A 13,981-nucleotide genomic window follows, 5' to 3' on the forward strand; every position below is an offset into this window, starting at 1 on the left:
TGATCTGATTGTGGTCTCAATTACAAATTCCGCCTATCCCCAAATAACCTTAGACTCCCTTGTTAGTCAAGAACCGACAATCTCTGCCTTCAAAATATTCAGTGACCCCCGTCTCCACTGCTCTCTGGGGAGAGAGCTCCAAAGGCGTTCAGAGAAAGGTTTTCTCCTCATCTCAGTCTTAAACGGGAGATCCCCTTATTTTTAAACCATATTTTCTGGTTTGAATCTTTCCCACAAGGGGAAACATATTTTCAGAATTCACACTATCAAGCCTCCTCAGGATTTTATGTTTCAATAAGATTACCTCGCATTCTGCTAAAAGTCCAATGGAGACAGGCCCAGCCTGTCCAACCTTTCCTCACGCCTTGACCCACTTCAATTCGCATACCGTCGTAACTAGTCCACATCAGACGCCATTTCCCTGGCCCTACACTCATCCCTAGAGCATCTCGAAAACAAGGACTCCTACATCAGACTCCTATTTATTGACTACAGCTCCGCCTTCAACACCATAATCCCAGCCAAGCTCATATCAAAGCTCCAAAACCTAGGAATTGGCTCTCCACTCTGCAACTGGATCCTCGATTTTCTGACCAACAGACCACAATCAGTAAGAATGAACACCAACACCTCCTCCGCAATAGTCCTCAATACCGGGACCCCGCAAGGATGCGTACTTAGCCCCCTACCCTACTCCCTGTACACACACGACTGCGTGGCAAAACTTGGTTCCAACTCCATCTACAAGTTTGCTGACGATACGACCATAGTGGGCCGGATCTCAAATAACGACGAGTCAGAATACAGGAGGGAGATAGAGAACCTGGTGGAGTGGTGTAACAACAACAATCTCTCCCTCAATGCCAGCAAAACTAAAGAGCTGGTCATTGACTTCAGGAAGCAAAGTACGAGACACACCCCTGTCAGCACCAACGGGGCCGAGGTGGAGATGGTTAGCAGTTTCAAATTCCTAGGGGTGCACATCACCAAAAATCTGCCCTGGTCCACTCACGTCGACACTATCACCAAGAGAGCACAACAGCGCCTATACTTCCTCAGGAAACTAAGGAAATTTAGCATGTCCACATTAACCCTTACCAACTTTTACAGGTGCACTCTAGAAAGCATCCTATCGGGCTGCATCACAGCCTGGTATGGCAACTGCTCAGCCCTGGACCGCAAGGAACTTCAGAGAGTCGTGAATACCGCCCGGTCCATCACACAAACCTGCCTCCCATCCATGGACTCCATCTACACCTCCCGCTGCCTGGGGAAAGCAGGCAGCATAATCAAGGATCCCTCCCACCCGGCTTACTCACTTTTCCAACTTCTTCCATCGAGCAGGAGATATAGAAGTCTGAGAACACGCACGAACAGACTCAAAAACAGCTTCTTCCCCACTGTCACCAGATTCCTAAATGACCCTGTTATTGACTGACCTCATTAACACTACACCCTGTATGCTTCATCCGATGCCAATGCTTATGTAGTTACATTGTATATCTTGTGTTGCCCTATTATGTATTTTCTTGAATTTTGTTGAATTCCCTTTTCTTCCCATGTACTGAATGATCTGTTGAGCTGCTTGCAGAAAAATACTTTTCACTGTACCTCGGTAGACTTGACAATAAACAAATCCAATCCAATAAGATAACCTACTCATCCCAGGTATCAGTTGAGTGAACCTTCCATGAGCATTAAACATTTACCATTTAAAGGGGGCAAGTAAATACAAAATGCCATTCAACTAACAGCTGAACATCAGACCATTTTACTGCTTGAAGAACTTTTCGTAGCCTTGAAGGTTTATAAAATAGATTCAACACTAAAAAATGCAATTTTGTGACTGCTGACTAATCTATTGTACTTGCATAAGGAAATATGGATGCTACCCAGCCAAAGTGCTGATGGAACTACATGTTTCAAATAAGAATTTGAGCCTCTTCATTTAGCTCTACTTATGTGCACTTTCCTTTTCTTCGATTTATACACCTGTGCCAATCAATAGCTCAAAATGAGAATTACCATCCGTCAGCAAATTCGAACTAATACCCTGAATACATAGCTGATTAAAGTGATGCAATTGGATGGGAATGTTTTGTTGGCAAATGCACCAAAACGTGAAATTCAAATTGAAAACACAGGCTCCAAAACAACACACACAAAACTGGAGTCAGATTCATTTTGACAAAGTGCAGCTTCTTATTCAACAACCTACACCTTTTACCCAAGAGGCAAAAAACACTTGGGTATCCCAAGAAGGCACAATAGATTGTACTGGTAGTGATTGTCATTAATGCAGTCATTGAAAACCACAGATAACCGTAGTCCTGAGCAGCTGCAAGCATTACTCACCTGTAAGTTATAAATTTGGTCTCTTTCAACAGTGTCCGAAAGTCTGCTTTGGCTGTAATGTATTTATCTCGAATGTATTCTTCAAACTCCCTCTGCTTTTTCTGAAAGAGAGCACAAGTAACTAAGTAATGTACTTGGATGAAAGATTGAATACTTTGCATCTTTAGCAGACATGACCATTACCCTATCACTGGAGGAGAATTTGATGCAGCGAGGGTCCTCTTTGATGACTTTTTTCACTTCCTTCCATGTAGAGGTAAGAGTAATCTACATAACAAAAAAGATCAAAACGTTACAAACAAGCAGAAAACTTGTTGAAAACAACTCACCAACCATATAACTAAATCAGCCACATAAATATTGTGGCTACAAGAGCCGATTAGAAGCTGAGTATTCCACAACAGATGACTCGCCTCGTGACTGCCAAATGTCTTTCCACACTCTGCAAGTCAGGAGTGTGATGGAATATTCTGCACTTTCCTGGATGAGTGCCGATCCAACAACATTCAAGAAGCTCGCCACCATGCAGGACAAAGCAGCCACTCAAATTGGCATCCCATTCACTTGCCCCTCCAACTCACCATAACGTGATTGAAGTGTGCACTATCTAGAAGATGCCCTATAGTAGCATGTCAAGGCTCCTCTGATGTCAAAACCTGTGACTTCTACCACCTACAAAAACGAGGGCCGAAGGTGCCTGGGAACACCATTACTGGCATGTCACACACCACTGAGACTTGGAAATCTTTTGCTACTTGGAAATATATTGCTACTGGGTTAAATGTACAGCAATAGTTCATCATCACCTTCTCAAGGCCTTGTTAGCAACAACAAATGCACAACATTTTTTTTCTCGCTGCCACATTAGTCCATAATGTTCCTTATCTTCTGATTGAAATAGTTACATCTGTGGAAACACCCTACAACTACTTTAGAAATGATTAACATTTACCGGCATTACAGTTAATTCAATATAAAAGATACATCTACAGTTTTGATGATAAAGCACTGCATAAATTCAATATTGAAGTAATATTTCTTTAGTTTATAAAGCACATGAATAAGCACAAATACGTCCCTATTCATGCTCCATAAAGAATGAACTTCCGATAGACAGTTCCACAAGAATATTTTGACATATTTCATGTTAGCAAGGAGACGAGATACATTCAGATGGAAAATGATCAACCATGAACTAGTCGCACTCACTGCTGAGGTTTCATCCAAAAGTTGCCTAAAATGCTCTCTCTTCTTCTTTGTAAGTGCCTCTATGTGCTCACTGAATAGTTTTTCCTTCTCTTCTCGTTCCAGTAATGAAGCAGACTCCCAGCGGTGATCTTTACGAAGGGTCCTCCGGGTATCCGACCATGTGACATCAGAAGAACGGACCTGTAGAACACAACAGAAGAATGAACAGTGCTTTTGTGAAAAGAGTTGAAAGAGTGCTAAAGGTGGCAAACAGGATTTAAAAAAAAAAAAGAACACACACCAGTTAGGGCACGAGGAAAGGTAAAGAGGACACTTTCGGGAGTTTATTATTTAAATTTTTCCAATTAAGGGGCAATCAATATTAGCGTGGCCAATTCATCTCCCCTACACATCTTTGGTTTGTGAGGGTGAGATCCATGCAGATACGGAGAGAATGTGCAAACTTCACACGGACAGTGAACTCAGGTCCTTAACACCACAAGGCAGCTGTGCTAACCACTGCGCCCCATGTCGCCCAACTTTGAGGAGTTTATGGAGGGTTGTGAAGACTGGCCTATTGCAGTGAAGGGTACACTGGTCAAAGATTAGAAATTTAGCGGCAAAGCTGAACCTTTCCTACAAAGGGAAACAAGTATGGAACAAGTTACCAATAAGGATAACTGAAGCATGCAGCATAAAAGAGCTCAATGGAAATCAAGGTGATTTTCCAGAGAGCGGAGAGGTGGGATTAAAGGGACATGCTGAGAAGATTGATATATGGAGTTAATCTATGACAAGGGCACAGACATGCTGGACAAAATGACATTTGCCTTGCTCCCAGAAACTTTACATATAGCTTTATTTTGTGGAGTTTGATGCACTGAAAATTTCGCACTTTGTCAAGCATTCCAAAAATGAACATTTCGAAAAGCAAAATAAAACTCACCAGATTGAAGCTGCTACAACAGGAAATAAAAGAAATCCAAACCAAATAAAAAACCTCAACATAGCATGCTAAGTGAATTACATTTTAGCTGAAAACCTCCCACTGATGGACAAGCCTCTACATTAACATCTAGCTCCAGTAATAATTACATGTGATGAAAAAGAAAAAAGCACCCAATTTCAGCTAAGGGAAATGCTAAATAATAACTCACCCCAGGGCAGCACAGTGGCTCAGTAGTTAGCACTACTGTCTCACTGTACCAATGTCCCAGGTTTGATCCCGGCCCTTGGTCACTGCCCGTGTGGAGTTTGCACATTCTCCCCGTGTTTGCGTGGGTTTCGCCCCACAACTCAAAAAGATGTGCAGGGTAGGTGGATTGGCCTCGCTAAATTTCCTCTTAATTGGAAAACTGAATTGGGTACTCAAAAAAAACTCACCCAAGTAACAATAAGTAGTTAAGAAATTAAATTATAGTTTGGGATCATTTTTATAGTGAGTCAAATACAACTTCCGCCATATGTAAATGGTCACAATCAGGATTGCGCATTGATTTCAGAGCGTCTTTTTTTTAGAATAACAGAATTCCCCATAAAGTCTCTACCAACTCTCAGAAAGAGCATTAAAACTAGGGCCACTTCCCCACCCTAACCCCGGAACCCCACCGAACCTGCACATCTTTGGGCACTAAGGGGCAATTTTAGCGTGGTTAATCCACCTTAACTGCACATCGTTGGACTGTGGGAAGAAACTGGAGCACCCAGAGGAAACCCATGCACCACAGGGAGAAAGCGCAAACTCCACACAGATGGTCACCCAAGGCTGGAATTCAATCCAGGTCTCTAGCGCTGTGAGGCAGCAGTGCTAACCACTGTGCCACCCTGTAACTTTAGACACCGGCTTATTACCATATCGGACAACAAGGCTTTGAAATTCTGGATGGCTTCCTCTCTCTTATGCTGTTCCCGTTCCCGATCAATTTCCTTAGTCTGCTCCGAGCGAGCTTTCTGAACCTCTCTTTCCCGTTCTCGCAAACTTGCTTCTATTCGTGCTTGGCGCTCCAGTTCCTTCTCCTTATCGGAGTCTATGTGCTGTCAAGGGGGCAGAGGTGGGAGAGAGAAAGGTAGTGGGGTTAAATGGTAATTTTATACAAATCATCTCATTTTAATTAGAATTATTCCTACAAATGTACATTTTAAAACAATAAGTAGGTTAAATGAAAGGTGGTGTGAAGTGCAGTCAGGCAGGAAAAAGTGTGCAATCTAAGACAATGTTAACAACTAACCTAACATCTCATACAACTCGCATTGAAACAAAAATACATTGGTACTATGCAATGCTCTTCTTGATGATGTTCTTCAGTTATTTCTGCAAATTGCTCTGCACCACCAGCCATGATCAACACCAGATGCAGCCAACATTTTGTATAATAAATTCTGTTGTTGTACTAATGGACACAGTTGATATGGACAAGGCATGAAAAAGACACGAGCACACACTACCGTACTTTACAGAAATCCTGACAACACTGTACCAGTCAGGCATTTAAATAAAACATTCTCAAGATATGGGTAGCCACAGCTGGCAAGAGCAAAACATAATGCCTGTTTCCTGTTGCCTGGAGGTGGTGCTGGGCTTTCTCACTGAACTGAATTATTTGCAGCAGTTTTGATAAAACTGGGTGGCATGCCAGATTACTTCAAGGCAGTTAAGATTCAACCACATTGGTGGGGGACTGGAGTGACATATAGGTTGGATATGTAATTAAAAGGAATAATTTTATGACAATCCACCAACTTCATTATTACTTTTGTAGGCACCAATTTAAAAAAAAATCTTGATTGAAAACCGCACAATTCAAACTCTTAAACTGCTACAATGATATTTGAACGAATGGTCTCTGGCTTAATAGATCGGTAACATAACCACACTATCACTGTACAGTGATGATCTACAAAAAAAGGCTTTTGTCAGTATTTAAGATGCTCAGGAGATAAATTAAGCGCATGAACATAATTCTTTCTTCACTGTCCCATTGCTGCATTTTCTTTGCCTCCCTGCTGTTTCTGATAGGTACAGGATGTGAAAGTCTGAAGCATGCTGTGAAGCTGCTGCTTATGCCATTCGGATCTGGAATAAGTAGCTATTAGCAGATTCTTATATAGGAACACCTGCTGTAAGCACTTCAATCTGTTACTGGAACAATTCTTCGGCCCTGTCACTCAGGTAACTCTGAAAGATCTGCCAACTCATCCAAAACCCAGCAATACAAAGGTGGCAATGAAAACAACCTAATGGAAATAGCATCCCAAATTATCCATAATCAGCATTGTGACCATATACCACAAAAGTAACCAAAGAACAAATAAAAAAATAAAATTAAAAATGACTTTGCTTGCATTTTTAAAAAAAAGTCCTTTCTCCTCTTCTAGAGGTGATCTTCATTGGCTCACAATCCATAAACAGCTACCCGTCATCCTTCAGTACCTCACCCCAGTGAGCATTCCTCATATGAATAACGCTGAGGAGACATGTTGCCAAAGCTTTTCATCTTGCACTTATTAGGGCAAGCACAAGAATGCCAAATTTCAAACAATCACAATAAATTTATCCTTCAGGAGGATTGGTTGGCAAGTCAACTCTGATTGACTGAGGTGCTGCCATGGAGAAAGCAACAGGAAATTATTGGCTCCACAAACTCCCAGGTAATTCAAGAAAGGTACAAAAGCTTGAACACATTCCTTTTGTTTGCAGAAAACTGGTCCCTGCATATGAATGTATGTTGCTTCTAGCAGGTGCAAATGAGCTGCATTTTGAGCTTGACTAATTATCTTAAATTGTTAGTGTAGCTATTAGTGCACTCAGGATTGTTCAGCAAATGTTGCCCATCGCGGAACTGCATCTAACAGTAATGTTTAGTTTTGTAGGAAGTCCAAAAACACAATCTGCTTATCATGCAGTTGAGCAAAGTTGCGTGAGAATTTCAATGTCCTGTCGGGTACATCACCCAAGCGAATCAAACAGCATGTTCCTTTAGTTGCTCGTAATAGGCAGAATTTAGGCCATATTCAACGTGACTGCGCTTGCAAAACCCAAATAAAACCTCTTCTATTACACGTGATTACACAATTGAACAGCATTCCCTGAACAATTCTGAGTGCATGAACAGCTGCACTAACAAACAATTTAAGATAAGTCAAGCTAGTAACATGGTTCATTTGCTAGAAGTGACACACCTGCATACACAAAGACCCATTCTCTGCAAACAAAAGGAATATGTTCAAGCCTTACACTAGAATTACTCGTGAGCTTGGGGTGCCTATTGTCCCCTATTGCTTTCTCCATTACAATGCCCCAGCCAATCCACTTGCCAACCAATCAATAATCTTGTCACTTGTAGTACAAATTGATGGTTTGAAATTTAGCTTCCTTTTTTAATAATAATCTTTATTGTCACAAGTAGGCTTACATTAACACTGCAATGAAGTTACTGTGACAAGCCCCTAGCCGCCACATTCCGGCAAATGTTCGGGTACACAGAGGGAGAATTCAGAATGTTCAAATTACCTAAAAGCACGTATTTGGGGACTTGTGGGAGGAAACCGGAGCACCTGCAGGAAACCCACGCAGACACAGTGAGAACTTGCAGACTCTGCACAGACAGTGACCCAAACCGGGAATCGAATCTTGGACCCTGGCACTTGATGAATGAAAGACAAAAAGCTTTGGCAATACATCTCCTTTTAGCAATATTCAAGTTCTGTACTACCAAGCTACGCTTCATATGAATATGGTGGCTTTGGACCATGGAGACTCTCAGCTCAATCCTGTCCATGTCCATACATCTGAAATTTATTTAATACTGGCAAACACTGTCAGGAACAGTAAAGCTCACTGCTGTAAGCCTATGGAAGGAAAACAACAACAATATTTGCTGATAGTTGCTGAGTCTGTTAAGACCACTGCTGATCTACATAGCTCAGTGACACACCGGCAATGCTGCACTGAGTCAATTTAGGGCTATGCTTGTACACTTTTCAATGCACAACTCCTTACCTTGGCTAGTTTCTCCATATACTGCTTAAAGAAATCCTCCCTTAGCCCAGAGCTATCCACAGCTTTGTAGCGTGAGTCACTCTCAAATTTCTCCTTCACTTTGCTCCAGCGTAACTGACTGTCCAGGTGGTGCTCAGACAGCATGTCAAAGAAGTTGCCCTTTACCTGCTCAGTATTGAGTTGGATAGAGGAGTTGATGAGGGGAGAAATGAAGAGCAAATCCAAGTCAGGAAGCAGCTTTGCAATTGTCTTATTTTAGTCACCACTGCATTACTCACTTACCTCACACTGAAGGAAAGTGAATACACCCTCCACACTCAAATAATAACTTATTTAATAAAATATGCCTCATGGCATGGAATACTAATTTGTATTTTATAGAACTATACCTAGTTAATAGCAGATCCATTTTTTTAGGGGACAAGGTATTTATAGTTTAATCAAACCCTATCGAGTTAACAGTAAATCAGTTTTAGCACTACTGAATTACCCTTTGTGAAATATCTTGTGGATTTCTGTGTTGCTGTCTATGCATTCATTTTATACTTTTAAAAAAAAAACATATTGGACGACTTAATTTCTCAAACTACCTCAGCCTATTCCACTGGCACCATATGCAGCAGTTTAGTCAGTGGGATGTTCCACAATGCCAACCAATACTGCTCCAGGGTCCAAAGTTACAACATAGTGAAGTTGGGCCGAATGCTGCCCCACTCAAGACGGGGTGCTTCAGCTGGCAGCCAGAGTCAGAAAGCTCACTGAATGACGGACAGCAGCAGATAGACAGCATCAGGGTACCAAAGGCTTTCAAACCAGTGATCGTCCCGTTTTGAAGGGCATACTGCTTGTCCCTTAATTAAACCTTCCAAACTGATTATTAAAATTAACTAAGTTCAATCAATTACATACTAAATATAAATTTCTGTATTTGGACCAAAACAAGTTCTGCGATGGGACACCACTTTCAGACGATCCACTTCCATAAAAATGGACTGGAGTAATATAATTAAGTTTTTTTATGGATCATTTTGAAGTTAAGATACCAATACAGTAGCTTCAGGCAATTTGCATACAAAATGTCTGAGATTCATTACAAATTAAAAAGCTCAGAAACAGCTGCACAATTATTTTGTATAAATCCACTAGTGGAAACAGATTTTTAAAAACATGACATAGGTATAAAAATAAACATTTAAAATCAATCTATGCTTTAAATGCTATGAACATTGTGGCTGATTTTAAAGTACTGGGGGCTTTAAATGCAAGATTAAATTGACACACCAACTTCAATGCAGTCTATATCATTGGAATTTGAATATAATGACCAGCTACGGTAATTACTTATTTGTATTTTAAACTAAGCATATAATCAGTATACGGATGTGTGAAGCTTGCTGAGTCTATACGCATAAATTGTCAACTGATTCAGCACTTTCCACCCCTGTTGAAACTAAATAATGTAATCATAGAATCCATATGGTGTAGGAGGAGGCCATTCAGCCCATCCAGCCTGCACTGACCCTCCAAAAGAGCAGTCAACCTCAGCCCAGCCCTGTAACCCCACACATTGATCATGGGCAATTCACTGAATCTGCACATTTTTGGACTGTGGGAGGAAACCAGAGCACCCAGAGGAAACCCACACAGACATGGGGAGAACGTGCAAACTCCAGTGTCACCCAAGGACAGAATCAAACACAGGTAATAATTGTCATGCATTTAACCAAATTTCTGGCTCCATCCAGAAGCTTATTAAAAAAAAAAGTTTATTTTTGCAGGTAGAGCAGAATGAGATCCTCTCACACTTACTGAATATGTTGGATCATACTGGTAACACAATTCCAACCATTTTTCCCACATTAAGTTTTAAGGTTATTTCAACAAGAGGATACTTTAGAAATAAAGTTGCTCTTATACATTAGCAATAACAGACAGAAAACTGAATGGGATAAAAGGAATATGCAATTGGCATGCTCAGCTGGTGTTAAGAGTGCCAAATGTGAACTTTTTTAATGTCACTTCCTCAGTGAATTCTACACTCAAAGCAAGGGAATGTCAGTGCTAATGAAAGGGGCATTGTTCAGCACCCAAGGTCAGGTGCTCACAATACGCAATGAACTAAGCCCCAGCAAGGTGCCTCACAACAAGGTTGGCCATTGAGTGGCAAGTTTTATGCTGTGCATTATGCCCATCAAATCCTGACCATTGTTTATCTCAGGTATACAAAGTTTTAACTAGTTATGAAAATCATTGCTTTGTTTAATTATGTTAAAAATGGTCCAATCTGCATGAAACAGAAAGGAACACATTGCCACATTCCTACAGCCCTGGTGAGCTACCAGGTACATTGTCATTTTTATTCCACATATTTTAAGTTTTCCTCCTTTCTTCCCCTATACAGTCCCTCTCTTCTCTCTCCCTCTCACAAAGTTGCCTACCCTTTTTGAGGTCTGGGTCCATGGGAATTGGGTATCTGATCCAAGTGGCCACTTCTTGTGGGAAAGCTTAAACTGCTCATTTTGATGCTTATTTGACTGCATGAAAACATTTTGGCTATGCTCAGATGACCCAATAACCACACTTCAAGAGAATTCTGGCTACCAACATGAGGGTAATGCTCTCTGGCAATACAATACTAGGTGGGAATGAGTGTTGTAAGGACACTAAGAAGCTTCAAAGAAACAGGCAGGTTGAGTGAGTGGGTAACAAGGTAGCAGATGGAGTGTAATGTGGGAAGTGTGAAATAATTCACGTTAGTCGCAAGAAAAAAGCAGAATATGTTTAAAAGGTGTGAAACATGCAAATGTTGATGTTTAGAAAGAACTGGTACAAGGAACACAAAAGTTAGCATATAGGTACATGTAAATAGGAAGCCAAAAGACATCTTTATTGCAATGGGAATGCAAGTTAATAATAAGGAAGTCTACCAACAATCAACAGAGCTTTGGTGAGATCACAACTGACGTACTATGTGCTGTTACAGTCTCCATATTTAAGGAAGGAAAGACTTGCCTTGGGAGTAGTACAGCAAACGTTCATGATAGTGGTTCCCGGGATAAGAGGGTTGTTCTATGATGATGTTGAGTAAATTGGACCGATATTCTCTGGAGTTTACAAGAATGAGGAATGATCTCACCTAAACATCAAAGATTCTAAAGGGGCTCGAGAGGTTGTTTCTGGTGGCTGGGAATCCAAAACACAGTGTACAGTTTCAGGATAAGCAGAAAACAATTTAGGACTGAGCTGAGGCAAAATTTCTTCAGCTTTTGTAATTGTGAAACTTTGATATTATCTACCCAGAGGATTGGGAATGCTCCATTGTTGAACATATTTAAGATTGAGATCGGTAGATTTTATTGGGGAATCAACCTGTATGTGGAGTGGGTAAGTAAATGGAGTTGAGGTAGAAGATCAGCTATGACTATATTGCAGAACAGACTTGATGGGATAACTGCTCGACTCCAGCTCCTATTTCTTATAGCTTTAAAATAAGTATGAAAATGGTTCTGGGGCTGTGGGACCTTAGTTACATGGATAGATTGGCGATATTGGGCTTTTCTTACAGAAAAAGAGGGAGGCAATTTGACAGGAGGTGTTCAAATTCATCAGCAGGCTGAACAGAGTAAAAAGGGGGAAACCGTTTTGATTGGTGAGAGGATTGGAAACCACAGGACACCATTTTAAGAATTGACAGAAGAAGCAGGGGTGAAATCCTTTTTGACACAAGGGGACTGGCTAGGATCAGGACAGCATTACCTGATAGTGGGGCAGCTTCAATCATGGCTTTCAAAAGGTAAACAGATGATTATGTGGTGAAAAAAATAGCTACAGGGAAAAGACTGGCAACTAGCTGAGCTGCTCTTAGAGAGAGCTGGCATTGAAATGACTGACAGAATGACCTCCCTCTGTGCTGTAACCCTGTTTGTGTGTCTCGGAGTGAAAATTATCCTGGACCTCAGCTCTTCACTCCCATCTCATTCCAGGGCACTGAGGCAAATTGCAGCACTACTGCTGTCACAAATTAGTGAGCTCAGCATAGTATGCAGCCAAGTTACACACAGCCCGATCAAACCAAGCTACGGAGGGAGCTATGAACGACACTATTTTTTTTTACTAATCTGTTACAATGTGCCAGTTCTTCAAGTATAGAGAGTGAGTGTGAAGGGGAGCAGAAGGGGGCACGGGGGAAAGAAGCACTAAGTAAATTAAATAAAGCATTTTTATTTCAGTAATTAGAGAAAAGCACTTTTAGTGCAACATTCAATGACCCAGAGAAGACTGAGAAAGCTTCACAGGTTCCGATACTATTACATATTGTAACTTGTTAAAAGTATAACAAGATTAATTTACAAATAGAAACACAAGTTAAAATACCTTTACAAGAGTTAGCAATAGAATAAAAGGTAATGGTTGAACACAATCTGGTTCTATCCAGATCTTCTATTTTTTTTTTGATTGTTTTGTCTTAACACATTTCTGGGCACAACTCTCACTTCACAAGGAAAAGAACTAAAAAAATGTAAAGTACCAGAGCTGCGGGAGGCTAAAGTCACCACACAGAGAAACACCAATTCTTTCCTCACTAGGGATTCCCATAATACTTTGCTTGTCAGTGATTGACAGCTGTCAGACTGAACTGATTGATAGGCCGCACAGCACAAAACTGTAAAGACTATTCTCGTTATAAAACAGAATACATAAAATGGTTACAAAAGGGTTTTAGAAAACATCAAAATGCAAAGATCAACAAGTTACAATTTTTAAGAAAACATCATATAAATAAACATGCATTTTCAAATAAAAACATTTACAAGTAAAAAAATCATTACTGTACTACTCAAATTTAAATTAAGCAATATATTTACTATTTTCAAATCCATTTAACATATTACCCTCTGAAAAGCATAATCATTATTAGCAGCTTCAGTCAAGACTTCTAAAAAAGAATATAAAAAATGTTAACGTTCATTTGTTACTTGTTCTTTATAATAATTTATGGACAAAATTGACATGAATAGCAGTTATTCAACATTCTCTTGTTGCATATGTCAGAAATGATTAGGCTTCAGAGGTTGAAAGAGTCGCATTCACACAGCATACAGGGACTTATGGGAAGGCTGCAGTGTGTTGCTATCGTAATGTTATTGATGCCTCCTCCCTACCAAGCTGCATCCCAGTGGAAACCACATCCCCTAGGGCTCTTGACACTATGGCAAAACGACATTCAAAACTCATTAATTTTTAACACATGACCTTTATTTTTGATACACAGTGATTTATACTTTGGATTTTTTTTCCCTTTAAAAGATAAAACTGCTGCCAGGAAACCCAACAAAGACAAAGTGCACTCTGAAATATACAAATACTCATTTAAAAAGGTAATTTAGGTGAGCATGGTTTCTGTTGGGAGAGTCTGGTGTCCCTTACATTCACACTCCC

At 40.5% G+C, this 13,981-nt stretch overlaps 1 protein-coding gene across 11 annotated transcripts in view; it reads right to left on the bottom strand.

Annotated features, from left to right (window-relative positions):
* The window catches only part of LOC119965047 (transcription elongation regulator 1-like), a 130,321-nt gene that overhangs the window by 4,850 nt on the left and 111,490 nt on the right, over positions 1-13,981 (bottom strand). For 10 of the 11 annotated variants that reach the window (XM_038795271.1, XM_038795270.1, XM_038795269.1 and 7 more), the window contains 5 exons: positions 8,543-8,707; positions 5,395-5,577; positions 3,565-3,744; positions 2,539-2,622; positions 2,356-2,456 (listed from right to left, as the gene is read on the bottom strand). In XM_038795271.1, the coding sequence (XP_038651199.1) occupies positions 2,356-2,456; positions 2,539-2,622; positions 3,565-3,744; positions 5,395-5,577; positions 8,543-8,707 (713 nt within the window). The remainder of the gene's footprint in view (positions 1-2,355; positions 2,457-2,538; positions 2,623-3,564; positions 3,745-5,394; positions 5,578-8,542; positions 8,708-13,981) is intronic. The other variant, XM_038795277.1, reaches the window with a different exon arrangement.

This window comes from Scyliorhinus canicula, chromosome 4 (assembly GCF_902713615.1).
Source record: "Scyliorhinus canicula chromosome 4, sScyCan1.1, whole genome shotgun sequence".
NCBI classification, from domain to species: Eukaryota; Metazoa; Chordata; class Chondrichthyes; order Carcharhiniformes; family Scyliorhinidae; genus Scyliorhinus; species Scyliorhinus canicula.